Raw genomic sequence first — 25496 nt, 5'->3', positions numbered from 1 at the left:
GATCTCTTTTCTGTTATCAACCTTCACAGGAAGAGCCTTATGTGATGTTTAAAAAGTCCGATAAACCTCTTTATGGAAATAGTCGATTTGAGGGATTCTGCATTGACCTCCTCAAGGAATTGTCCAATATCCTTGGATTCACCTATGAGGTCAGATTGGTGGATGATGGGAGATATGGAGTTCAGGATGAAAAAGGACAGTGGAATGGAATGGTCAGGGAACTGATGGATCATGTAAGTAATTTTGCTTGGAACTATTATAAATACAATAAAAGAAAAACCATAATTTGCAATGGATTTTTTCACTGCAGCATGTCCAAAAGGGCTTTACAATCAATTAGGTACTTTTATAATGTAGAAAAAGTGTCATAGATGGACTTCGTAAAAGCTAGATTCAGATATCATGTGCATATGATTACAGGGAATGTGATAAAGTGAGTGCTTAAATAATTCTTTTGTGAGAAGCTTTCATTAATAATACAGATTATGTAAGAATTATTGGTTTTACAGATCTGCAATAAGATGGCAAGAAAATGTAAAGAAAAATAACAACTGCAGAGGATTATTTTATATAATGTACATCTAATTTCATGCCTGAAATATCTTATTACTTTTAATTGTAACTTAAGGAGATCATGTTGGCATAGTAACTGACTTGGACAATACCTCAGCACATTTTCATTTGGAGGAATCGTCATTCAAGTTGCTGGCCTGTCATAGGTATCGACTGCCTCTTCTGTGTGCTTGCATTGTATCCTTACAATATAGAATGGAGCTCTTCAGCCCATTGAGTCTATACTGGGTCATAGGAGAATCCCTTTTCCCTACTAATTTTAACATATTCTCCCCACATTACTATCAACTCCTCCCTGATCTACCTCACCTGACAACAGTAAGGGCAATTTGCAGTGGTCCATTGACCTACAGGATGTTGGAATGTGAGGGAGTATCTGGTGGAAATGAAAGTGGTCACAGTGTGAACATTCAAACCTAGCAAAAACAAAGGAATGGAATGGTGGAGAGAGGAGGGGAATGACTCACTTTCAGGGCTCTTCATCTTATGTCCTCGATATTTATTGCTTATTTATTTATTATTATAATTATTTCTTTCTTTTAGTATTTGCAGTTTGTTGTCTTTTGCATACTGGTTGAATGTTCAACTTGTTGTGGTCTTTTATTGCTTCTATTATGGTTATTATTCTATTATGGATTTATTGAGTATGCCCACAAGAAAATGAATCTCATACTTACTGTGATATTAAATTTACTTTGAACGTTGAAATGTGATTCCCAAATGGGGAAACTCTGAAAGTATTCATTTGGTTATGGTGTAACTTTAGGACAACTAGCTCCCTGTTCTTACTGCGGCACTGACATTGAGAATGGTTTGTATGTAGAGGTCTATTCAGTGGTAAAAATAAAGGTGGTAAAATATTTGCTCAGGTTTTGGTTTCAGTATCAAGTTTTTTTTTAATCACAACATGAAATTTGTTGTTTTGCAGGAACAGTACAGGGCAAAGACATAAAATGAGTATAAATTACAAAATAAATTAATAATGCAGAAAGAAGGGAGTAATGAATAGCATTCATTGGTTCATGGACCATTCTGGAATCTGATGCCTTTGGGGAAGAAGCTGTTTCTGAATCATTGAATGTGGGCCTTTAGTACCTCATCCCTGATGGTAATAGGAAGAGGGAGAGCATGCCCTGGGTAGTAATGTACTTAATGATGGATGCCACTTTCTGGACGCAGTGCTTCTCGATGATGTTCTGCCTGCGATGGAGATCACCAAGTCTACAACATTATATGCACTCTTGCAATCCTCTGCATTGGAGTCACCATACCAGGCTGTGATGAACCAGTCAGAATGCTCTCCATGTACGTTTGCAGAAATTTGCAGGAGTTTGGGGTGACATACCAAATCTCAAGTTTCTCATGAAGCAGAGCCACTATCATGCCTTGTTCATGATTGCACTAGGATAGATCCTCTGAAATGTTGATATCCAGAAACTTAAAGCTGCTTACCCCTTCCACCGCTGACCTTGCCTCAACAAGGACTGGTACATGTTCCCTCAACTTCCCTCGCTGAAGTCCCCAACCGCCTCTTTGATCTTGCTGGTGAAGATTGTTGCTGTTGCTCCACTCAACCAGCCAACCTGTTTCACTCCTGTACACCACTTTGTATTCATCTGAGATTTTAGCAACAACAGCAGTGCCATTTATGAATTTATAGATGAAATTTGACCTGTGCCCAGCCAAACAGCTATGAGTATAGAGAGAATACAGTAGTGGACTAAGCACGCATCCTTGAGGCACACAGGTACACCTGTGTTTATTGTCAGTGTGGAGAAATGTTAGTATCAATCTATACTAACTGTGGTCCCCCAATGAGGAAGCTGCAGATCCAGTTGCAGAGGGAGGAATAGAGGCCCAGATTTAGAAACTTGTTGAATAATACTGAGGGATAATATTGAATGTCGAACTATAATTGATGAACTGCACCCTTAGGTATGCTTTGTTGCTGTCTATGTACTTCAACGCAGAGTGGAGAGCCTGTGAAATTGTGTCAGCTGTATAGACCTGTTATGGCAGTAAGTGAATTGCAGTAATTCGCGTTCTTGCTCATGCTGGAGTTAACTGTAACTATAATCAACCTCCCAAAGCACTTCAGTATGGTAGAGATGAATACTACCAGTAAATAGTCATTGAGGGCAGCTTCTTGAGCACCAGTAATATTACTGCCGTTTTGAAGTACCGGTAGGTAAAATCCTCAGAACGCAGGAGTGAGAGTTTGAAGATATCCTTGAACATTCCAGTGAATTGGCTGGCACAGGTTTTCAATACTTGGCCAGGTACAGCATGAGGGTTTTGTAAGGGTTCATACTCCCGAAGGATGTTCTGACATCTTAGAGGATCACTGGATGGTGTGGGGATTTGCACAGGCATGGGGTTATTCACCCTTTCAAATTATGCACAAAATGTATTGAACTCATTGGAGGGTTCTGGTTTACTGGTCTCGAACACCACAGATTGAACCATTGGCAAACTGCAAATCTCCTGGTTCATCCAGGTCTTCTGCTTTGGGAAGAATCAGCATGTTCTTTAAGGAATGTGCTCTTCCACGTAGGTCTTGATGGAGACAGTGATGGCTGTAGCATATTAATTCATATTTAAAGATAATTCCCTGAATATTATCCAATCTACTGATTCCTGTAAATGCTCCTCCACCTCCCTTGACCATACATTTGTTGTCATCAGTCTTTGCTTCTGCTCCTGAAGCACAGCCAAGTGGTTGGAATGCCAAGGCACAGACTCTTTGGCACATTAAGTGTTCTTGATGGTGGTGCAAGAGTGCTTTCACTTCTGACCAGCTCAAAACAAGTAAAACATTGTATACTTTCTATGAAGGAATGGATTAATTGAACAGCTCCATTTTGGTAGGTGGAAATCTTGTTAAGTTGTTGTGTATGTTGTCCTGATGGCTAGCCAACTAGTCTACAGATGAACCTGGTTGCAGTGCCAAAAACTACAGGAGAGACAAAGTCAGGCAAGAATGATGATACAGGATGAATCTGGGTAGAGATGTAAATGAATCTGACTTTAAGGAAATCTGGGCTGTGATCCTAACCATGGAAGTGAGGGTGAATTTGATTTTGCAGATATAGTGGGTGAATCTGGCACTGCATGAATGTGTGAGTCTGACTAGCAGGGGCAGTGGATGAATCTGATGTGATGGTAAGGTTGAATCTGATGTTAGAACAGGAACTTGACATTGAATTTGGCATTGGATGATCAGAGGTGGGTGAAGAGGCCACTCTGCTTGTTTTTTTTGGAAGCACACCTCCCACCTCCCCACCACCACAAATTTAACTTCTGTCATTTCTAAGAAGAATTCAAATTTCTGTGCATTAATATATATATATATATTTAAACAAATTGTCATTAAAATATATCAGATATCTCAGTATCTGACCTAACTTGCCTCCATTAAAACCAGAAATACAAATTAGAGATGGGTTTCAGACTTGACACATTTTTATCTTGCCTTCCATCTGCAATCTATCTATTCTGGGGGTTGAGATTCTTACCTTAGACTCAGCTTTATTTGAATATGATTGTTTGTAATTAAGTGTTTTCCAAGAGTTCATCCCATATGAGATAATATCAGCTGTTGCAGTGCAGAGTTCCTCAGAGTTCCACTATTGCAGCTGCCCTTTAGTAGCATTTTCTTGACAGGCTTCTCCCAGCTTCTGCAACAACGGAATACTTCAAAGTCTGATATAATTCCGTGTTAATGTAAAGGTCTTGCCAATTGCCTCATAATATGTTCTCCAGCAATTCCTCATTCAATTAGTTTAGGATCATATAAAACAGTAAAATAAATCATTTAATGCTTCTTCAAAATTATGGAGACAAAATTTGCAGATGAATAGCTTAAGTGTTAGGAAACTGTTGACCCAGTGATTCATTTTGGAGTTAAGTTGGAAGTAATGGGAATGTCACCAATTTTTCAAGTTTCTTAGTACATGGCACATCAAGAGAAGTTGCTCCAGCAAGAATGACATTAATTGAATCCAACATCATACAGTACAGCTCGGACTTTCACCATACTACTATTTTACATGGCTGTCAGTCCAGTCTCAGATGGGGGTCAGCTGTAACCATAGTACAGTGCACTGCAACAAGAATTTGAGGTTTAAGGACTTGCATTTATGTCACATCTTTCATGATCTTATGAAATCCCGAGGACATCAAAACCAACTGAATATTTCGGGAGTGCATTTATGCAAAAATGCAGCAGTTAGTTTGCATGCTCTAAGACATAATGAACAACAGTAAGAAAAAGGAAAAAATAGTCTATTATTAATATTGCTTACTTAAGGGGTGATTGAGGGTCAGGAAAACTCCCGGCTCAGCTTTGAATGTTGATACAAGATAATTAGGGTATGAGGCTTGAACTCATTTCCTTTTAACATAGAGACAGTCAGGTTTGCTAACACTGATATAATTATGAACATAAAAACATATTGGGAGCAGTTGTAAGCCACTTGGCTGTTCATTCCTGCCCCACCATTCAATAAATCTGATCTGCTTCAAGCCTCATGTCCCCTTCTGTACCAGCTATCTTTTTTTAAAAAAAAAGAATCTACTTCTTCAAATGCCCTTGATGATCTCGCACCCAGAACATTTTGGAATAGAAATTTCACCAGATTCTTCAGCTTCCATGAGAAGATGTTCACATGCATCTCTGTTTTGTGATAACTGGTGTTTCTGGCTGGATTTTGCAGTACTTTGGAGGTTTCAATTAATATGTTATTTGTGGGATTGTTTTGCTTTGCTTTGCACACAGCATGATGCAATTAATGTTCTGCTGCATCTTCACCAGGTACATCAGCTTAACATCCGTCAGTGGGAAAATGTGGGAGGACTGATGAACATGTGAGAGCAGTAGATTACAGAAAAATAAGTGGGATGATGGGTTTGAGAATTGGCATTAGCTTACTGGGCTGAATATCATGTGAAAATATGAGAAATCTGGCTACACAGGAATACAGGTTAGTTAGATCAGCCATGGCCTTATCAAATGGTGGGCCAGGCTCGAGAAACCACATTGTCTACTCCTGCTCCTAACAGGGATGTTCAGAATGTGACTCATTTTTTGAGGTTGGGGCAGTTTTGCCTTAGTTACCATCTTGATTCATGTTAGTGATCATTTCAAAGATGTGCTTTCTTTCTAGGTTGCAGTTTGTGTTCTGGTGCTACTGATGGTGCATAGTTTGAATGGATGCCTAGATTAGAGTTGGTAAAGCTGTCCTGAATCTATCCCATTTTGCATGAGTGCAGAAACAGATGCATGGCAAGAAACTAATTTGCACTGTGCAGTATTTCCATGTGTTATGCAATCCAATTTCTCTGAAAAATGAATACTGAATGACAACTAGGGAGTCACAGTCTGTCTGGGCACTTCCATGTGACTGTGGTGTACCCGATGGAGGTCATTGCGATTGTTCTAACTGATGTCACACCTTCAAGATCAGAGCTGAGGGATGCACAATGGAGAACTGAGTAATATTAGTAGATCGGAAGGTGTGAGGAGGTCAGTGCTGAAGGTTTCTACTGTTGATGCAAGGGGGAAGAGGGTTGAAGGAGGACTGCTTGATTTGGTGAGGTGAGGTGTTAAGTGATTAGTCAGTAGAGGTTGTCATTATGATCAGTGGTTGGCCATAAAGACTATGGTGGAGTGGTTGCTCCTGCTTGTACTCTATTTCTCCAGAGGGAATTAAGGAATGGGAACTCTGCTTGAGTTCGTCTGCTCTCAGTATTTTATTTATAGATTTTCTTTCTGTACTCCCATGTGATTCTGATCATCATCCATCCTCACTCCCCCAAGTTAGTGACACTTCCCTCAGTTGATGACTCACGGATGTCTGCTGCCTTTTCTACCTGGCACCCTCACTCATGATTTTGCAGGAGTTACATTTGTTGGATCTGAAGTATTATGAGATCTGTTTTCTGCATGGGTAGTTTCAGTTCTTCATGGCAGTTCCTCAGCAATGGCTCTGATCAGTTGGAGGGCAGATTGTTCTGCAATTAAAAAGCAGTTAAGCAATTAAACAAAGATGGCAAAAGTAAATCAAAGCTAGAAATGGATTAGGTAGTAACACTTTAAAATATTTTTCAGTCCTTAAAATCCAAGAAAGCAAACTCAATAAAAAAAAATGTCTTCTACCTGCCTTTCCTTGTTGCAGTCGTTGGTCTCCAGTGAAATGAATGGTCTTGCTCATCCTCAGTCAGGGCTGACAGTGTACCTTCAGTGCAGTGGGTCCTCAACCCTTGCTGAGGGATTGCAGCAAATGATGCTCTGCTGTTTTCTCCCTGTGACCACATGATTTACCGCAGATATTCTGGTTTTCCCCACATAGTGGGGGATGGTAGCTTAATTTGTCACTGTACTTTACCCTTATGTTGACTATTATCAACTGATCTAGGTTGACCGATTCACTATCCAACTCTTAATTAATCACACCTTGCACCTTATTGTCTCTGTACAGACATCAACTTAACTATGTTGATCCCAGCAAACAAATTAAAACATGAATTCTACCATTCCCTCTATACCAATACTTACTCAGAACATTTCTCCAATTTAAACATTAAAATAGGGGATATTCTATTGGCCAAACAACTGATCCTTCTTCTTCTAGCCCCTGGGATGGGGAATTAGTTTGTCTCCAAAGTTCTCACTGCTTTGTATTTGAAACCTCTCACTTTTATACACTCCCTATCAGTTCAAATGTCACATTTCAATCTCATTGGCTCTGGCCTGCCTGGTTAACATGTGTCTGCTTCCCATTGGCTCTGGTCAAACTAGCACCATTTTATTGCTCTTTTTGCTAATGACAACTAGTAATTAATATCTCTTTGTTCTGAATCAGAGCAGGCCCAGCCAGTTAGTAGGATCAAGATACTCAACTCAGACATAGACCCCCTTATTCATGAACTTGCATGTTCTATCATACCAAAGAATGTCTTTGTGGTGAACTACATATACCTGTCTGGACACGCCCCCTGCTCCTCCCACAGACACCGGTATAAAGGCGATTGGGGCCTGAGCCTGGCCTCTCAGTCTCTAGGATGTAGTATGGTGGTCACTCACTGCTTGTTCCTTCTTCCAGTCAATAAAAGCCGATATCTCACCTTTACGTCTCAGAGTGAGTTATTGATGGTGCATCAGCCTCACAAATAACTTCTTATTAAGAAATTATCTCTAGTTCAGCAGATCATCAGAAACCTCTACTTTAAAGCACTTTGATACAATTACTCCGGAGTAAAACCATTTCACAAGATAGCTCACAAAATGGAGCTTACAAAGCAACTTCACAAAATGGCAGCCTCCATTCCTATAACCACATGGCAAGAGCAAAGACAGTTGGCTTGTCCACTTCTATTTGACTCATTTAAATTTGATGTTTTCTTCCATATTTTAATTGCTTCATGCTGCCAACACCTTGTGTAGGTGGGTGGAAGAATTAGTGAGAATGCAGTCAGCAAAGGGTGACCAGGAAATGTAGCTCTGTGTGCTGGCATAAATTGGATAGGTTGAGTGGTGTTCTCTCATGAATGAACAATGGAATTACTAACACTTCCAGCAAAGCTCAGCCCTGCCACTAAATGCTGACTTTTCACAAATGTTCACTTTGAAAAGAAAGTCCACATTCACCTACAGTGGTTTACATTTCCTCTGTTCAACTTTGCAGCTTCAACGATCAAAGTTCATGAATGCATGTCTCAAACCAAATCAGTAATCCTAGTTCCAATCAAGACCAAAACCTTGTAGTTGTTGACTTACCACACTTGACTACCCTCAATGCCTGGCTTCCATATAGCTTTGCATCTCTTGCTGCTGCTGTGCATTGATCCCCGGTGTTTGCAGCCAATTTGATGGAAGAGTATTGCTTTACAATGGAGAAAGCTGTAGGGGGCCCTGAATGAAAAGTGTGATCAGCCCTAAGCTTAGATGTCCCAGCTTCAGATTATGTCTTGTTGTGTTTGGGATTTGTAGGTTGACAGGCAAATTACAAGGGCACTGGTGCAGAGGCAGTGGTGGGATCACTGTGTTATCTAAAAGAGGACAGCAGATTTGTGCTACATGTTGGTTCTTTGCCTCTGTCTCAGCAATGTCAGTAATCAACTGCAGATCACATTGATCAAATATTGTTTGCAAGCTTCTTACATTCAGAAGTCATTCAATGGCTGTAAAAGGTTGGAAAATATCCTTAAGTTCTAAATTCTAAATTTTGTTTGCATTGTTCTTTGCCTAATTCTCTAGTATACATACAGATTTAAGATTTTTGGCAAAGACAAAGGGACTGTGGGGTTAATCTTCAATTTTATGCAGGTACTCTGAAACTCATCACCTGTGAATCAATGATTGCTTCCAAAACAAAATTGGGCAGACACTTAAGAGAGAATATTCTGCAGGGCTCTATGAAAAGAGGAGAAAAATGGGCGTGGGTACGAGAGCCAGCTTTGATTAAATGGGATGATTGACTTCCTTCTGTGCTTTAACAATAATAGTCCTGATTTTGACTTATTGGGGAGTAAAATTTGGAGGGGTGTCGAATATGCTCACACCCAGGCAGGCTATCTTAAAATTGGGATTGTGTATGCAGGTGTTTTGATGGGTGAAGCTTATATTAAAATAAATTGATCAGTTCTGTTCCTTAACTGGCACCAAGTTCAGTATTTTGCAAATATAATGCAATGACAGCTTAAATTAATTCTGTATTTGTCATTCATAAAATATTATCTCAGAATAGCTTGAAGGGTGGAAGTGTAAAATGAACACCAAGCTGACACAATATGAGAATGTTAAGGTGGTAGCTGCATTACCAATGCAAAGAAGTTACTTTCAGTAATACTATTTATCAGTTGATTTCTGAAAAAGTAATTTATATGAGCCACTGGTTCTGTGCCAAGGAAGATTCATAGTTCCTGATTTGAAACCAACTTCTGCATTTGATCACATCATGGACTTAAAAAAATATGATGAGTAACATTTATCTTTTAAAATACATGTTGTGCTCATTACAGCATTCATCAAAATAATATTGTTTTCTCTGAATGAATGAGATGTTGTTCACACATTGGATATTGTGCATCCTGCGACCTGTAATGCTCTGTTTAATTACGGATTGTTTAAATGTACCTGCACAGGAATGTTTGCTTAGCCCACTGTTCTATTGTCTCTGCATCCATGACTGTGTGGCCAGACACAGCTTAAATACCATCTGTAAATTTGGTGATGATGCTACCATTGTTAGCAGAATCTCAGATGGTGATGATAAGGTAATGAGAATGCTAGTTAGATGAATAGTCTTGTAGCAACAACCTTGAACTCAACTTCAGTAAAACCAAGGAGCTGATTGTGGACTTCAGAAAGGGTAGAATGAGGGAACACAAACCAATCCCCATAGAGGGATCTGAAGTGAAGAGTGTGAGCAATTTCAAGTTCCTGGGTGTCAGTATCTCTGAGGACCTAACTTGGCCACAACATATTGATGCAGCTTTTAAAGAGCAAGGCAGCAGCTATATTTCATTAAGAGTTTAAGAAGATTTGGTTTGACACCTAAAACTCTCAGAAACTTCTGCAGATGTACTGTGGAGAGCATTCTGACTGGCTGCATCACCATCTGGTATGGGGAGGGGTGGGGTGGGGGGAGCAATGCACACTACTAAGTAGCAGAAAGTTGTAAAATTAGTCTGTTCCATTATGGGTACTAGCCTCTGTAGTGTCCAAGATATCAAGGCGTGGTGCCACAGGATGGCAAAATCCACCCAGGACATCCCCTCTTCCATTGGCAAGGAGTTATAGATGCCTGAAGGTACCCACTCAGCGATTCAGGACCAGCTTCTTCCCCTCTGCCATCAGGGAGGAGGTACAGGAGCCTGAAGGTACCCACTCAGCGATTCAGGACCAGCTTCTTCCCCTCTGCCATCAGGGAGGAGGTACAGGAGCCTGAAGGTACCCACTCAGCGATTCAGGAACAGCTTCTTCCCCTCTGCCATCAGGGAGGAGGTACAGGAGCCTGAAGGTACCCACTCAGCGATTCAGGACCAGCTTCTTCCCCTCTGCCATCAGGGAGGAGGTACAGCAGCCTGAAGACACACACTCAGCGATTCAGGACCAGCTTCTTCCCCTCTGCCATCAGGGAGGAGGTACAGGAGCCTGAAGGTACCCACTCAGCGATTCAGGACCAGCTTCGTCCCCTGTGCCATCAGGGAGGAGGTACAGGAGCCTGAAGGTACCCACTCAGCGATTCAGGACCAGCTTCTTCCCCTCTGCCATCAGTTTCTAAATGAACATTGAACCCATGAACACTACCTCACTATTTTTAAAACTTATTTTTGTTTTTGTCTTACTTACTTTTACTTTGCTATTTAATATACATACATATGCTTACTGTAATTCAGTTTTTTTTCAATATTCATTATATTTTGCATTGTACTGCTGCCACAAAGTTAATAACATATTTCATAACATATGCCAGTGATATTAAACCTGATTCTGATTCTGATGACTCCTTTCAAATTTCAGCATTCTTAACCAACCAAATAGAAGCCGGGCACTAAGGCTGTGCTCAAGTGTGATAAGTCAACAACTGCAAGTTTTGATTGGAGTTTGGATTGCTGATTTGTTTGGGCCATGTGTTCATTTAATTGTTGCCTATTTAGCAGTCGATGCAGAAAATCTTTTTTAACTCAAAGCTGAATTGTATAGAGAATTTTAATGCTGGATTGAGAAGTTCTTTGACTTTAAAGCCAACTGCTTAACAAGATAAGGGTCAAAATGCTGTGGGTCAAAATTACTATGGGTATTAGCTTTGCCACAGGCTTCAAATTGCATTTTTTTTCTTACGTGGGCACATTCTAAAAGCTTTTTATATCAACAATACTTAATTTACTAATGAACTGACTATTGCACAAGGAAATTATTAAGTAGTTCAGCATATTTTTAAAGTCAGTTCCACTAATTTAAGTCAGATTATTCACAGATAGGGGCCCAGACACCCTTATTAAAAATGCACCTGCTGATAAACCTATTTCCAGCTAAATTAATTTCCAACAGTATTCTTGGCTGCATCAAGGATTTTTATATTAGAAAGAGAAATAAATTATAAAGCCCTATTTTACACTTGTGATTGTGTATCAATAAATTATAGGGGAGACTTGACCAAGCAAGCTTTTCTCTATTTCCCACTGAATGGAAATTCCACCCCCTGCAGTTAATTCTCTGAACAACATTGCATTGATTATTTTGGACCAAGTTGTGCTGGTGGCTTAAAACTAAAACACGTCTTAGAGATCTGTGTATATACTGTGAAACATGGAACCCTGAAACTCAGTGACAGACTCAGAGATCCAGTTTATCAATTAGTACAGATTTAGGAGGCAAAACAGAAGACAACACAGTACTTTATATTTAATTTTAACTTTTTATTGATGTTGTCAATCAAATCTTTATAAATATGGACACACAACAAACCACTTGATTTGGAAAATATATTGACAAAGTTACTCAGGCAATAGTGATAGATGGTGATGCATAATTAGCAAAATGTGTGCAGGTGCAATTGGAGGTTGTACTGAGAAAGAGTCAAAGATATGTGTTCGGTGTAGAGAACCTGAAAACCTGCCTGTGTTGTGCTTAATGTTGTGCCTGAGGGAAGATTGTTATAGAACTCGGGATTTTTAATTCCATTGTCATCCCAAACATCTGTCAATTTGATGATCAGGCAATTACAAAAGGAGTGAGGTAAACAAGAGTTACACCACAAGGCAGCAGGTTTACTGCTTGTTTTAAAGGAGTGACAAAGTGCTGAAACTCTTGTGGTTTTGATTTCATTGGAAGGCTTCATTTGGCTGCTTGATTGAGATCGCTTCAAACTTGCCAATTTCTTTTTGCACTGCAGCAGCTTCTCTGTGCATTAGCTGGTAGATTATTCTGTTCACAGGTTATCCAAACCGCATGATACTGCTAAAGCATGTTCCTGATTTGCTGGTGCTGCAAACTTGCAGGAAATCCTGCTGCATATTGGGAATGTCAGTTCAGCCATCCAGTGACAAATAGCTGTGTTTTGGCCCAGTGGCTCTATTGCTAAATGCTATATCGAGAGTACTGTTCGCCCTAAGCAGAAAATATCAGCTTAAAAATGCTGTTCTAGTGATTCTCAAGGAATTGATTTTGGACTTCAGAAAGGGAAGACAGGGGAACACACAACCGGTCTTCATTGAGGGAATAATGGTGGAAAGTGTGAGCAGATTCAAGTTCCTGGAAGTCAACATCTCTGAAAATCTACCCTGGACCCAACGTATTGATTTAATTGTCAGTGGCTATATTTTATTGGGAGTTTGAGGAGACCTGGTTTGTCATTACCTTATCAGCGAGCTGCTTATTGGTGGAGAAACTGAAGGAGCTGGACTTGGGCAAGTCGTGCTGCTTCCTGTGTCAGACGAGTCGGTGCCCAAAGGTGGTGTCCAGTCTAAAAGCGAATGATTGTCTTAGTGGCTTTTCTTGTGATCACAAGATCCAGTTGGAAATTGTTAATGTGGAATGCTGCAAACCCAAGGTGTTAGCAGACGGCAGGGGAGCTGAGTAGCTTCAGTTGTAGTGAAGTTCAGGATTCAAGCTGCAGTGTTGCCTGTTTACAGCCACCCAGGAGAGAGGCATTGGAGTTGGTGCACTCCACTGGGGGGCCAGAAGTGAAATGGTGCAGCATCCAAGCTGGAGTCGGTGCTGCCCCCCAGTGTTCACTCAGCAGAAGACAAGTTGTATTGTGTTTGACTGCAGACTGCTGCAACATTCATGGAATCAACATCCTGGACTATATATTCTTTGTGTGACTGTATTATACTGATCTCTTGTAGGTGCTTACTATCTTCTATATGCCCAATGCTGTGTAGGACCATTTGTATTGCATTACATACCATGGCCCCAGAGTAGTGGGGTTTCTTTTGGCTGTATTCATGGGTATTCATGTAAGGCTGAATGACAATTAAACTTGAACTATGAACAAAAAGGAGGTACAGAAGCCTGAAGACACACACTCTCTGTTTTAGGAGCAGCTTCATATCCCTAAGTCATCAAATTTCTGAATAGGCAATAATCCATTTCATGGGCACCACCACATTATTTTTGCCCTGTTTTTGCACTATTTATTTGAGTTAACTTATATCTTTCTTATTATAATTTACAGCTCTTTTTATGTATTGCACTGTACTGCTCCCAAAAACAACACATTTCAGGGTATATTGCCAGTGATTTTAAACTTGATTCTGATCCACTGAACAAAAAATTATGAAAACTAAGCTTTAAATTCATGGTTACATTATAGAATGTTTCTAGGGTGAGTTTTCTTCTCCTTTAATGAGATAAAAAAATACCCGCAATGAATAAAATATCTTTATTTCAGGAGAGTGTTTGTACAGTTGAATATCATCATTGGCCCACTGAGATTTGTTAATTAACTCAAAGTTACATGAAAGCTGCTCCTCTCTGAAACAGAGAAACTTCCCCTACATAGTGTGGATTGAAACGTATGAGTTAGCTTGTATCAAGTTGCTCATAGAATGGGCAGCTGCTCAATCTGTTGAGAGGCTCTTTACATCCACCACAACACAGCTCACCAGTGTGATGAGAAACAACTTAAAGAGCTCCACTGATCTGGCATCTGGAACAATAATCAGCCAGAATTATAGTTCTTAATGAATTGCATCAAGTCTTCATGGTCCTATATGTCAGTATGGTGTTAGTGCACAGAGCATACCAGGTGTACCCAGAGAGATCACCTGCAGGCCACTGGCATGAATCATGTATATATGTGGGCTGCATTGTCTGACTGCTGCTTGTGCAAGATCAGGTCATATGAAGCCTGTCTTGGTGTTACTTAAGAGGGACATAAGGATTATTGAGAACTGACATAGGAGAGGATTTGAAGCCAGCTTATTTTGTATTAAATAATAGGGCAGGCTTGGTGTCATGAGCAACACAGCATGGATACAGGCTTTTCAGCCCAACCAATCCATGCTGACCACTGTGCTAACATATCTAGTTCCAACTTCCGCTAAAACTCACCCCTCCATATACTGTACCTATCCAAGTGCTTCTTAAGTTATACTATTGTATCTGTCTGCAACCACTTCCTCTGGTAGCTCATTCCATACTCACCACTCTCTGGACTGAAAAGATCCTCTTCGGTCCCTTTTAAATCTTTCCTTTCAGACCCTAAATTGGTGCTCTCTGGTTTTGGATTCCCCTACCTTTGGGAAAAAATTGCTAGCATCCTCATTATCCATGCCTCTCATAATGTTATAAACCTCTATAAGGCCAATTCTCATTTTCCTGTGCTTCTAACCTGGTCATCCTCTCCCTATAACTCAATCCATCTAATACAACATTCTTGTCCTTTTTTTGCAATCTTTCCAATTTTACTACATCTTATCTAGAAAAGAGTGACCAAAACTTTGTACAAAACTGTTAAGTGTGGCCTCACCAACAACTTATACAATCACATCATAAATTTACAACTCCAAGCAAATCAGTGCCCTGACTGATGAAAGCCAGCATGCTGGCTTCTTCACCACCCTGTTTACATGTGGTGTAGCTCTCAATGAACTATGCACTTATTACTTCTCACTCAGTCTATTCCGTTACATTCCCTTGTGGCCTAACCTTGATAGTATAAGTCATCCACTGGTTGAACTTTCCAAACTACATCGCCTGACATTTGACTCTACTGTCAAAATGAATCCAAACTCAGGTTGGAGGAACAACACCTTATATACCGGCTGGGTAGCCTCCAACCTGATGGCATGAACATTGACTTCACTAACTTCTGTTAATGCTCCTCCTTCCCTTCTTACCCCATCCCTGACATATTTAGTTGTTTGCCTGTTCTCCATCTCCCTCTGGAGCTTACCCCCCCTCCCTTCTCCTGAGGCCTCCCGTCCCATGATCCTTTCCCTTCTGCAGCTCTGTATCACTTTTGCCAATCACCTTTCCAGCTCTTAGCCTCATCCCACCCCCTCCGGTCTTCTCCTATCATTTCAGATTTCCCCCTCCCCCCACTACTTTCAAATCTCTATCTATCTTTCCCTTCAGTTAGTCCTGATGGTCTTGGCCCAAAACATCGACAGTGCTTCTCCTTATAGATGCTGCCTGATCTGCTGTGTTCCAACAACATTTTGTGTGTGTCACCTGACATTTACTTGTATTAAAATCCATCCATTTATCTATCATTATCATCATGTGCCATACACTGCCAGCGCCTCGGCGACCACTTTCTTCCACTGAGATCTGTCAGCAGCCAAACCTCTTGCATCTCTGGCAGTGAGGGTGGTCCACTTCTTGATGCTGGCGATCCAGGTTGTCCTCTGTCTGCCTCGGGAGCGGCTTCCTTCGGCTCTGCCTTCAAGCACGGTGTGTTCCAGTGTGTCATCAGTCCTTGAGATGTGTCCAAAATATCAAAGTTTCTTTTGGATAATGGCTTCCAGAGGTATTGATTTTGTGCCAATGTTTTCTAGGTTGAAATTGCTGGATTTCCTTTTAATGTATGATATCCCGAGGATCCGTCTGTATGTCCACATCTCAAATGCTGTCAACTGCTTTTCATCAGCTGCTTATAGGGTCCATGTTTCACAGCCATGTAGGGCTACTGGCCAAACGAGACTCTTGAGGAGGCGTATCTTGCTGTCAGTGCTCACAGATTTATCTTTCCAGATGTGCCAGAGTTTGGTAGTGCTTGTGTATGCCATTTCTAGTCTTTGCCTTATTTCCTTGCTGCATTTGTTTGTGTCATTTAGTTCTGCACCAAGGTATATAAAGGAGGACACTTGCTCAATCTTGTCGATTCCAATGTAGATGTCAGCTTGAATTGCAGTCTTGCTTTTCACCATAACTTTGGTGGTTTTACCATTTATCAGCAATCCAAATTCAGCAGAGACTTTTGCAATGTTATTGAGCAGTGCTTGTAGCTCTTCTTCTGTTGTGGCTAGCAAGGCTGTGTCATCTATGTATCTCAAGTTACTCATGGTTCTTCCTCCTATTTTAATGCCAGTGTTGTCTGTTGTCAGTCTCCAGTCTCATGATCATCTCAGTGTAGACGTTAAAAAGGTGTGGAGAAAGGATGCAGCCTTATGATTTCTCTATCATAATATGCTATAAGGCAGCAAATACTTCCTTTCTGGTACCATGAATGTTCTCCAAAATACCTCTGCTTGTTTCATCTCTTGAGCAACTAAATGGCCTTGCTGACCTAAGGGGACCCTCTCCCCCCTCTCCACGCCACTCCTTTGACTCTTAATACAGGTGTAGAACATAACCTTACCTGCCAGGACAATCTCATACGCTCTCTTTGTCTTCCTTACTACCCTTTTAAGAATACTCTTAATTTTTTGAGTGTACCCAAAGTATGCTTTCTTCCTTTTCTTGACCAGAGCTTTAATCTTTCTTGTCAGTCAAGCTTCCCTAAACTTTCCAGGTTTACCCTTCACCCTGACAGGAATCCGTTGCTTCTGTACGTATGATATCACACTTTTAAAACCCTCCCACCTGCTCTTCTTTCCTTTCCTTTCAAATAGATTCACCCAATTGACTTGTTACCTATTCTCCATAATTCCTCCAAGATTAGTCTTGTTGTAATTTAGGACACTAGCCTGTGAACCTGTCCAATTCTTTTCCATAACCGTCATAGAATTAATAGAATTATGGTCACTAGAGCCAAATTGTTCCCTGATTGCCACTCTAGTTCCCTGTCCTACCTCATTCCCTAAGAGAAGGTCTAGTATTGCACCCATACTAGTCAGTCCTGCTATATATCGACTCAGGAAACTTTCCTAGATCCATTTCACAAATTTCATCTTATTCAGACTCTTAACAGTATGGGTTGTTCAGTCCAGTCCAGTGAAAATTTCCCACTATAACTACAACTATAAGTAATTTCTCCATATACCTGCTCCTCAAGTTCCCTCTGGCTATTACGGGATCTAATGCAGCTACACTAGAGTGACTCCCCCCCAACTTGTTTCTAAGTTCTAAACATAAGACCTCATATAACATATAACCAGATAACAATTACAGCATGGAAACAGGCCATCTTGGTCCTTCTAGTCCGTGCCAAATGCTTACTCTCACCTAGTCCTACCTACCCGCACTCAGCCCATAACGCTCTATCCCTTTCCTGTCCATATACCTATCCAATTTTTTAAAACATGACAAAATCGAATCTGCCTCTACCACTTCTACCGGAAGCTCATTCCACACAACTATCACTCTCTGAGTAAAGAAGTTCCCCCTCGTGTTACCCCTAAGCTTTTGCCCCTTAACTCTCAACCCATGTCCTCTTATTTGTATCTTCCCTACTCTCAATGGAAAAAGCCTATCCATGTCAACTCTATCTATCCCCCTCATAATTTTAAATACCTCTATCAAGTCCCCCCGCAACCTTCTACGCTCCAAAGAATAAAGACCTAACTTGTTCAACCTTTCTCTGTAACTTAGGTTCTGTAACCCAGATAACATTCTAGTAAATCTGATGGACAGATTGATGATAAACCTCAATGGACAATCTTCCAAGAATGTCAGCTCTAAGTACTGCTGTTGTATGACCAGTATGCAAGATAAGTTTTTTCACTGTACCTTGGTACATGTGACAATAATAAACCAATTCTAATTCCAATTCTCATCAAAAAGGCAACACTTCCTCTTTGCTTACTTGTACCTTGAGAGGAGTGATGGCCTACTGCTATTTTTTCGTTTTCTTATACCTGAGAGGGTTTTGAAGCATAGAAACAAGGTGATGGACCTTCAAATTCATGTGCCACACAGTTCTCCCTCTCTGCTGCTGATTTGTGGTTCAGATCTTTACCAAACATCCTGCTCACCAATAAAGAAAAAGCAGATTATATATTTGTTTCAACCCGTGTGCAGAATAAAACAAGATTATTGTGGAAGTCATGAAACATTCATGCAGTTACTAAGTACAAAATAAAAATACTTCTGGAATTGAAATGTGCTCCAGAAGTACTTGGGCTGCCTCTAAGGAACTCGCAGTGCTAAGCTGTGATGTGGTATAGTAACCAGTGTACAGAGTAAAAATTCAAACCCATGATCTGTATTTACATCATCGGTCAACTTGATATAGGGCAAACAAAGGTATGTTGCAGATTGATGAGTCCCCAAGGCCTGCTTTAGGAAGTGACTGGTAGTACTGAATCTAGAAAATCTTCCAGCAAGTAATAAATTCTCTGGAATCCACTTGTAGTAACATTTTAAGTGTAATTAAAAGTCCACTCTCCAATTCGTTGTGAACAAGGGATCGAATGTGTCAATGAAACATATTGTAGTGTTTCACTTCTTAACTTTACACTTAATGTTTGACTTCAGCAATATTATTTATCAGTGGCTGTGTCAATTGCCAAGACATTGTGTTTTTGGTGAAGGACCTATTATGAAAATATTGCAGCTTTTTGTTTAGAAATTCCATAACCAATTTTATATTGTGACAGTGCTCTGCCCTGCTAATGTACTAACCAGACGTTCTCTTTCTTTTCTCAACAGAAAGCTGATCTTGCAGTTGCACCCCTGACTATCACCTACGTACGAGAGAAGGTCATTGACTTCTCAAAGCCATTCATGACTCTGGGAATAAGTATTTTGTACCGAAAGCCCAACGGTACAAACCCTGGCGTTTTCTCCTTCCTGAATCCTCTCTCCCCTGATATCTGGATGTATATTCTGCTGGCTTACTTGGGTGTCAGTTGTGTGCTGTTTGTCATAGCCAGGTAACATGATGCCTTCAGTGAGTTTTGGCAATGCCACTATGTTTTTGCAAATGTTGTCAAAAGTCACTGATTTTTTTTTTGTTGATTTTTTTGTCCCTCTTTGTTTTAACACCTCTGTGCTGTTTGTCATCTCTGTCTGAGATTAAATCTTGCTAATATCGGGGAGGAAAACAAAATGGCTTCAGAAAGGCATTTTCGACTTGGGTTTCTGGTGCAGATAAGTATGTTAAACCAGCATCTCTTTTTTTTAGTCCCCCTACTGCGCTGCTGACACAGTGTAAACGATGAATGCTGTCCAGAAGAAAAATGAAGGCAGTTAATTGAATTTTACACATTACACCGTTTCACTGCACACATGGACTGAAGCATAGAAAATGTGGTTTCACAGAAAACGTCTTAAGAAAGGCTATTAATTAGTCATAGCAGGGGTTTTTGTGTGGACAGGCAAAGTAGTAGAGAGATGGTAGTTTATCATGCAGCGCTGCAGGTTAGGATAACCAAGTGCCCAACCCCCACTGTTACCAATAAATGCTTTTCACCTTGCTTCAAATGCATGTTTTTGAACATGATATCATTGCTGCAGTTATATACTGCATCAGCCAGTGCAGTACTGGCTGCATCTTTAAGATTAATGTGAATAGGGAGCAGTGATTCATATTACAAAGTGGGAAAGTACGAGAGCATAATTTGTACTAAAATGCACATGCGAGACGCTGCTGTCTCCCATCTGCTATCAGATATTTTCTGCCATAAATAATTACACTTGAGGAGATGGAGGGAAATCTGCAGAATGTCTAGGACTTTCACCTTTACATTTCAGATTATAGTGCAATGGCTGAGCAGATCAGACTTTAAAAATAATGTTTGAAAAGGGCACTTAGCATCTTGGTGAAGAGAAAGCAGCTCTTCCAGCAATATTTGCCATTGCAGTCCTTTCAGCATCAGATACTGTATTTGCAGTAGCTTTTTCTATGAAGAGATTTAAGCTCATGTTAGGATTGATTATTACAAAAGTTTCAAATATTTTTGTAAATTTGTCCAAGAAAGTTCCAGCAAAATGAACCAATCATTTGCTGATCTTGTTACCTCATTAGTACTAAAATTATTATGTATGCGCTTTGCTTCTGGTGGGAGTGGCTGGGATGGAGATATCGTGGTAGTAGAGGTGATAGAGAGAGCAAGATTTATCCCACTGTACAGTAGTATTTAATTATACTTTCTATAGTGTTGTATGGAAATAGAACCACAGTATATAGTCATACATCAGGAAACCATGTGGATGCTAAATTCATAAATAGACCTCCAGAGTGCCGTAGTACAAATGTAACCTGGAATCTGTACAAATTAAGGAGTGATGCATCTGGATTAATGAATCCAATTCTGGTTACCACGCTTTATGATATGGATATCCACGAGAAGGTGCAATGATAATTTGCTTTAACAATTACGGCACTGAAGGATTTTTGCTACAACTGTAGACTTGAGAATCTGGGTTTTTTCTCCTTGCGGGATAGTAGCATGAGGTGAGATTTCATAGAGGTGTACAACTTGGTTTAGGAAGGGGGAAATTAAAGTGTCTGTGACAAAGTTTAACATTTTGAATATAATATGAAAGATCAAGTGATGGAAAAACTTGAGAGGCTAATTGCCTAGATTTGCCCCTCTGAGACGGAGGTGGAAACAGAATCACTCAATGCCTTTGAAAGAGAAATGGATAAGAACTTGAGGAAGAGCAACTCACCAAGCTTCTGGGTAAGGGTAAGAGCAGGGAAATGAAAGGATTGATCAATGGATCTGGCATAGCCGGGTGGGACAAGTAGCCTATTTACGTGTCGTAACATTTCCAGGATTCTATGAAGGAAAGTCTTGCACGTACATAGACCCAATTCATGATTTTGGGCTATTAAAATGTATTTTACAGTCAATGAGATACTCCTGAATTATTACATAGAAACATAGTAAATCTGCACAATACAGATCCTTCAGCCCACAATGCTGTGCTGAACATGTACTTACTTTAGAAATTACTTAGGGTGACCCATAGCCCTCTATTTTGTTTTTATTGTAAGTGTTGCAATGAACAAAACATGGCAGATAATTTACATAGAGCATGGCTTTCAAAGTAAGAATGCCATGATGGCCAGATAATTTGTTGTAGTGTTGCTTTTTGAGGAATTGGCTGGGGTGTGGTGATAGACTTCCTGTTTTTCATGTGCTTAGATCTTAGAAGTATAACTGAGGTTCTGGACGTGACCTTAGTCTCACGTCTTTTCCAAATGAGTGCACTTCCAAACAGGAAAATGACATATAGTTTATGATTTTACTAAGTTTTAGAGTTCATTCAATTAGATTTTGAGGTATAATACTGGTGAGAACTGGCATGTAGCAAAGATGAAAACCTCCAAATCATCATCATTCCAGACTATTTATTTACCATCACTTGAAGTAAAATGTCTATAACTATTTACATGAAAAGCAATTAAGGACGTGTATTAAGTAAAGACGAAGCCACAATTTACTGGGTAGATTGCAATATTGGAAGCTTATGGCTACACTTCATTCATTGTATTAATTCTAGGGTTTAGATATTTCTAGAGATTCAGCATAGCAACAGGCCCATGCCATCAAATTACACCCATGTGACCAATTAACCTATTAACTCATACATCTTTGGACTGTGGGAGAAAATCAGACACCCAGAGGAAACTCATACAGTCATGGGAGAACGTATAAACCCCTACAGGCAGTGGTGGGAAATGCACCCAGGTCCCAGGTCGCTGTAATGACATGATGCTAACTACGACACTATGGTGCTACCCCCATATATCATTGTTCATTCGTAATTAAAGTTCTGATATATAAAGTAAGGAGTACAAGGTGTGAGATTAGGCATTATAGAGCTAAAATCTCACTATAAAGGAAGTCTTGCAAATACCGTAAGCACCAGGACAAATTTGTTGGCTGTTGCAGTACATTTTGGAATGTGAGTGATTTTCATTCCTCTGGTTGAAACCCCTTTTGTAGATGCCTGCCTTGAAGTCTCATTCTGAAAGGTGCTGCATGGTGTGAAACCTAATGTTATTGCCTTGTGTAAATAACAGAGACAGGTATTATCTGTCCTTGTCTCATTTCCAAATGTAATAGAGAAGGTATTCAGTGTTTAGGATGATGCACAGTGCCCAGTCAAGCAGAATTCTTAGTCCTGGATGATGTCAAGCTTAAAAGTTATTGGAGTTGCACTCATCCAGGTAAATTCAGACTTGCGCTTCATGGACAGTAAAGAGCTTTGTTGGGTATCTGAAGGCAAGGCGTTTGCTATGTGCCTCCAACCTGACTGGGGACAAGACAAAGTTTATGGATATAGCACCACTATCTCTGCATAGGATCAAAGGTACATAGAATTTTTAGAAGGATATTCAGCCCAATTGCTTTACTAGCCTGCTCCCACCATAATTTATATTATATATTTTCAGAATATGGGCATTGGTGGTAAGGGCAACATTTATTGCTCGTTCCATAACTACCTTCAGAAAATAGTGGTTAGTGGCGTCCTTTCAGTATTGTATCATTCAGTGGAAGTACTTCACCAGCAAGCAGTGTATTTCTAAGTCAGGAAGCTGTTTAAATTCAAACTTGTTTAAACTGGTAAGGAGCCTGTATTACATGTTCTGCCTGTAAGGTTAGCAGTTCTGGGATGTAATTCTGAAGGATCTAAGGTGAGAAACTTCAGAGTATCCTGCAGCTGGTAGAGCTAATATGCTGCTTATGGAGAGAAGAAAGTACAAAGTAGAGCAGCACAACAAAGAAACAGTCTCATAGTCTCTTGAAGTCCTTGACACTCATGACGTTAATTTAAACCAATTCATCTGCATGAACATAGTCGATATCCCTCCATTCCCTGCTTGATCAAGTGCCCATCCAAGTGCCTCTTAGCTGTTGTGAACATATCTGATTCATACGCAAAATGCTGGAGGAACTCAGCAGGCCAGGCCACATCTATGGAAAGGAGTACTGTTGACATTTCAGGCCAAGACCCTTCATTGGGACTCTCGACTGTAATCTTTACCATAGATGCTGCCTGGCCTGCTGAGTTCCTCCAGCATTTTGTGTGTGTTGCTTTGGATTTTCAGCATCTCCAGATTTTGTCTTGTGAGTGTATCTTTGTATCTGCTTCCACTACTTTCCTTAGCATAATGTTCCAAGCTCTTACTACGCTTTGTGGAAAAAAAAGCTTGCTTCATTAATTTCCTCATGTTTGTCCAGCTTGTCCTCATGCAATTCCTCATGCTCGTCCAGATTAAACTCCATCTGCCCATATTTCCATCTGTTTTATATCCTTTGGCAACCTTCCTAGGTATCATCAGCCCACTTACAATTTCACCATGCAAATATATATAAGATACAGGAAGTGATATAGAATGCCATGCTGTGATCTGATGAGTGTTTGTAAGGCTGATCTAGCTGAGCTTCTGGTCCTTGGTGGCCTCGGATGTGTTGATGCTGGAGTGGGAGGGAGTACTTGCTGATGATAAATCCATTTGAATATGAAGGTTGATGGATAAATGCTCTGTTCTTGGAGATAGCCTTTGCCAAGTACTTTTGTGACATTCATGTTACTTACCACTCATCCACCCATATCCGAGTGTTGTCTAGGACTTGCTGCCTGGAGGCATTGCCTGCTTTATTTGCTCAGGAATTGCCAATGAAATTGTACGTTATGCAGTCATTAGCAAATATCCCTATATCAATGTTATGATGGAAGGAAGATTATTGATGAAGCAGCTGAAATGGTTGGGCATAGGACACTACTATGAGGTACTCTTGAAGTGTTGTTCTGGAGTTGGAATGAGTCACTACAGCCACCTTCCTTTGTGCAAGATATGACTCCCAACAATTGGAGTGTTTTCTTTTCCCTCACTTGATGTCTGAAGACTCCAGTTTTACCTGGGCTCCTTGCAGCCACACTTGCTCTAATGCTATAATTTGCGACTGGAATTCAGATCTCACCTGTGCTTCCTTAAGGCAATGCTAAACCCTGAATAAGCTGAATAGTTCTGGTGAAACCCAAACCGGGCAGTGATGAACAGTTTAATGGATAGTAGGTGCACGCCACCTTACTCGTTCAACATACCCCCTCGCCTATGCTCATCTGAGATTTATTCTCTTGCAGTCAATCATCGTGAATACAAGAAAAACAATAGAATGAATGAAAGCCCACACCAACAGGATGGACAAACAACCAATGTGCAAAAAAAAACCTCAACAAACTATGCAAATAGTGAGCTGAAGAGTCCCTGAAAGTGAGTCCATTGGTTGTGGGAACAGTTCAGTGCTGGGGTGAGTGAAGTTATCCCCACTGGTTCAAGAGCCTGATGAGTGAGGGCTAACAACTGCTACTGAACCAGGTGGTGTGGGTCCTGAGTCTCTTGTACCACCTTCTTGATGGCAGCAGTGAGAAGAGAGCATGCCTGGATGGTGGAGGTCTTTGATGGATACTGCTTTTTCTGTGACAGTGATCCGTGCAGATGCGGGGTGGGCTTTACCCGTGATGGCCTGGATCATATCCACTACTTTTTGTAGGGTATCGGTGCTTCCATACGAGGCCATGCTGCAACCATTCAGTTGACTCTCCATCACACATCTATAGAAGTTCACCAAAGTTTCAGATGACATTCCAATTACTTGCAAACATCTAAGAAAGTGGAGGCGTTGCCATGCTTTCTTTGTAATTGCTCTTGCATGCTGCACCCAGGACAGATCCTCTGCAATGATAGCACCAGGGAATTTAATGTTGCTGACCCTCTCCACCTCTGATGCCCCAATGAGGACTGGCTCATAGACATTCAGTTTCCTCCTCTTGAAGGAATAATCATCTTCCCTCCTTTCTTTACAATTGTACGAAGTTTTTAAAGACTGACCTATATGTGTCTAATTGTACTGTCCGATCGATCAAATCAAAGCTTATTCAATGATTGTGCTATTACACTCAATGGTCATTCTTTTAGTTGCCTTGTTTACAATCACTGAAACTCTGTTGTTTATGCACTGCAGACCTGTCCATCTTCTTGTGTGAATGGACCTCCAACTCTGCCAAGAACATGCCCAGGTTTTTATAAGCAGTGGCACTGTGTCACATTCTTCTAAGGTGGTCACTG

General features: G+C 40.5%; 1 protein-coding gene across 2 annotated transcripts in view; it reads left to right on the top strand.

Moving 5' to 3' along the window:
- LOC132400859 (glutamate receptor ionotropic, kainate 2-like) overlaps window positions 1–25496 on the top strand; it is a 626396-nt gene that overhangs the window by 483686 nt on the left and 117214 nt on the right. For both annotated transcript variants that reach the window (XM_059982332.1, XM_059982331.1), the window contains 2 exons: window positions 30–233; window positions 19118–19341. In XM_059982332.1, coding sequence (XP_059838315.1) covers window positions 30–233; window positions 19118–19341 — 428 coding nt within the window. The remainder of the gene's footprint in view (window positions 1–29; window positions 234–19117; window positions 19342–25496) is intronic.

Source organism: Hypanus sabinus, chromosome 10 (assembly GCF_030144855.1).
Source record: "Hypanus sabinus isolate sHypSab1 chromosome 10, sHypSab1.hap1, whole genome shotgun sequence".
NCBI lineage: Eukaryota > Metazoa > Chordata > Chondrichthyes > Myliobatiformes > Dasyatidae > Hypanus > Hypanus sabinus.
Note: the sequence above shows the minus strand (reverse complement) of the source record. Positions and strands in the feature narration are given on the sequence as shown.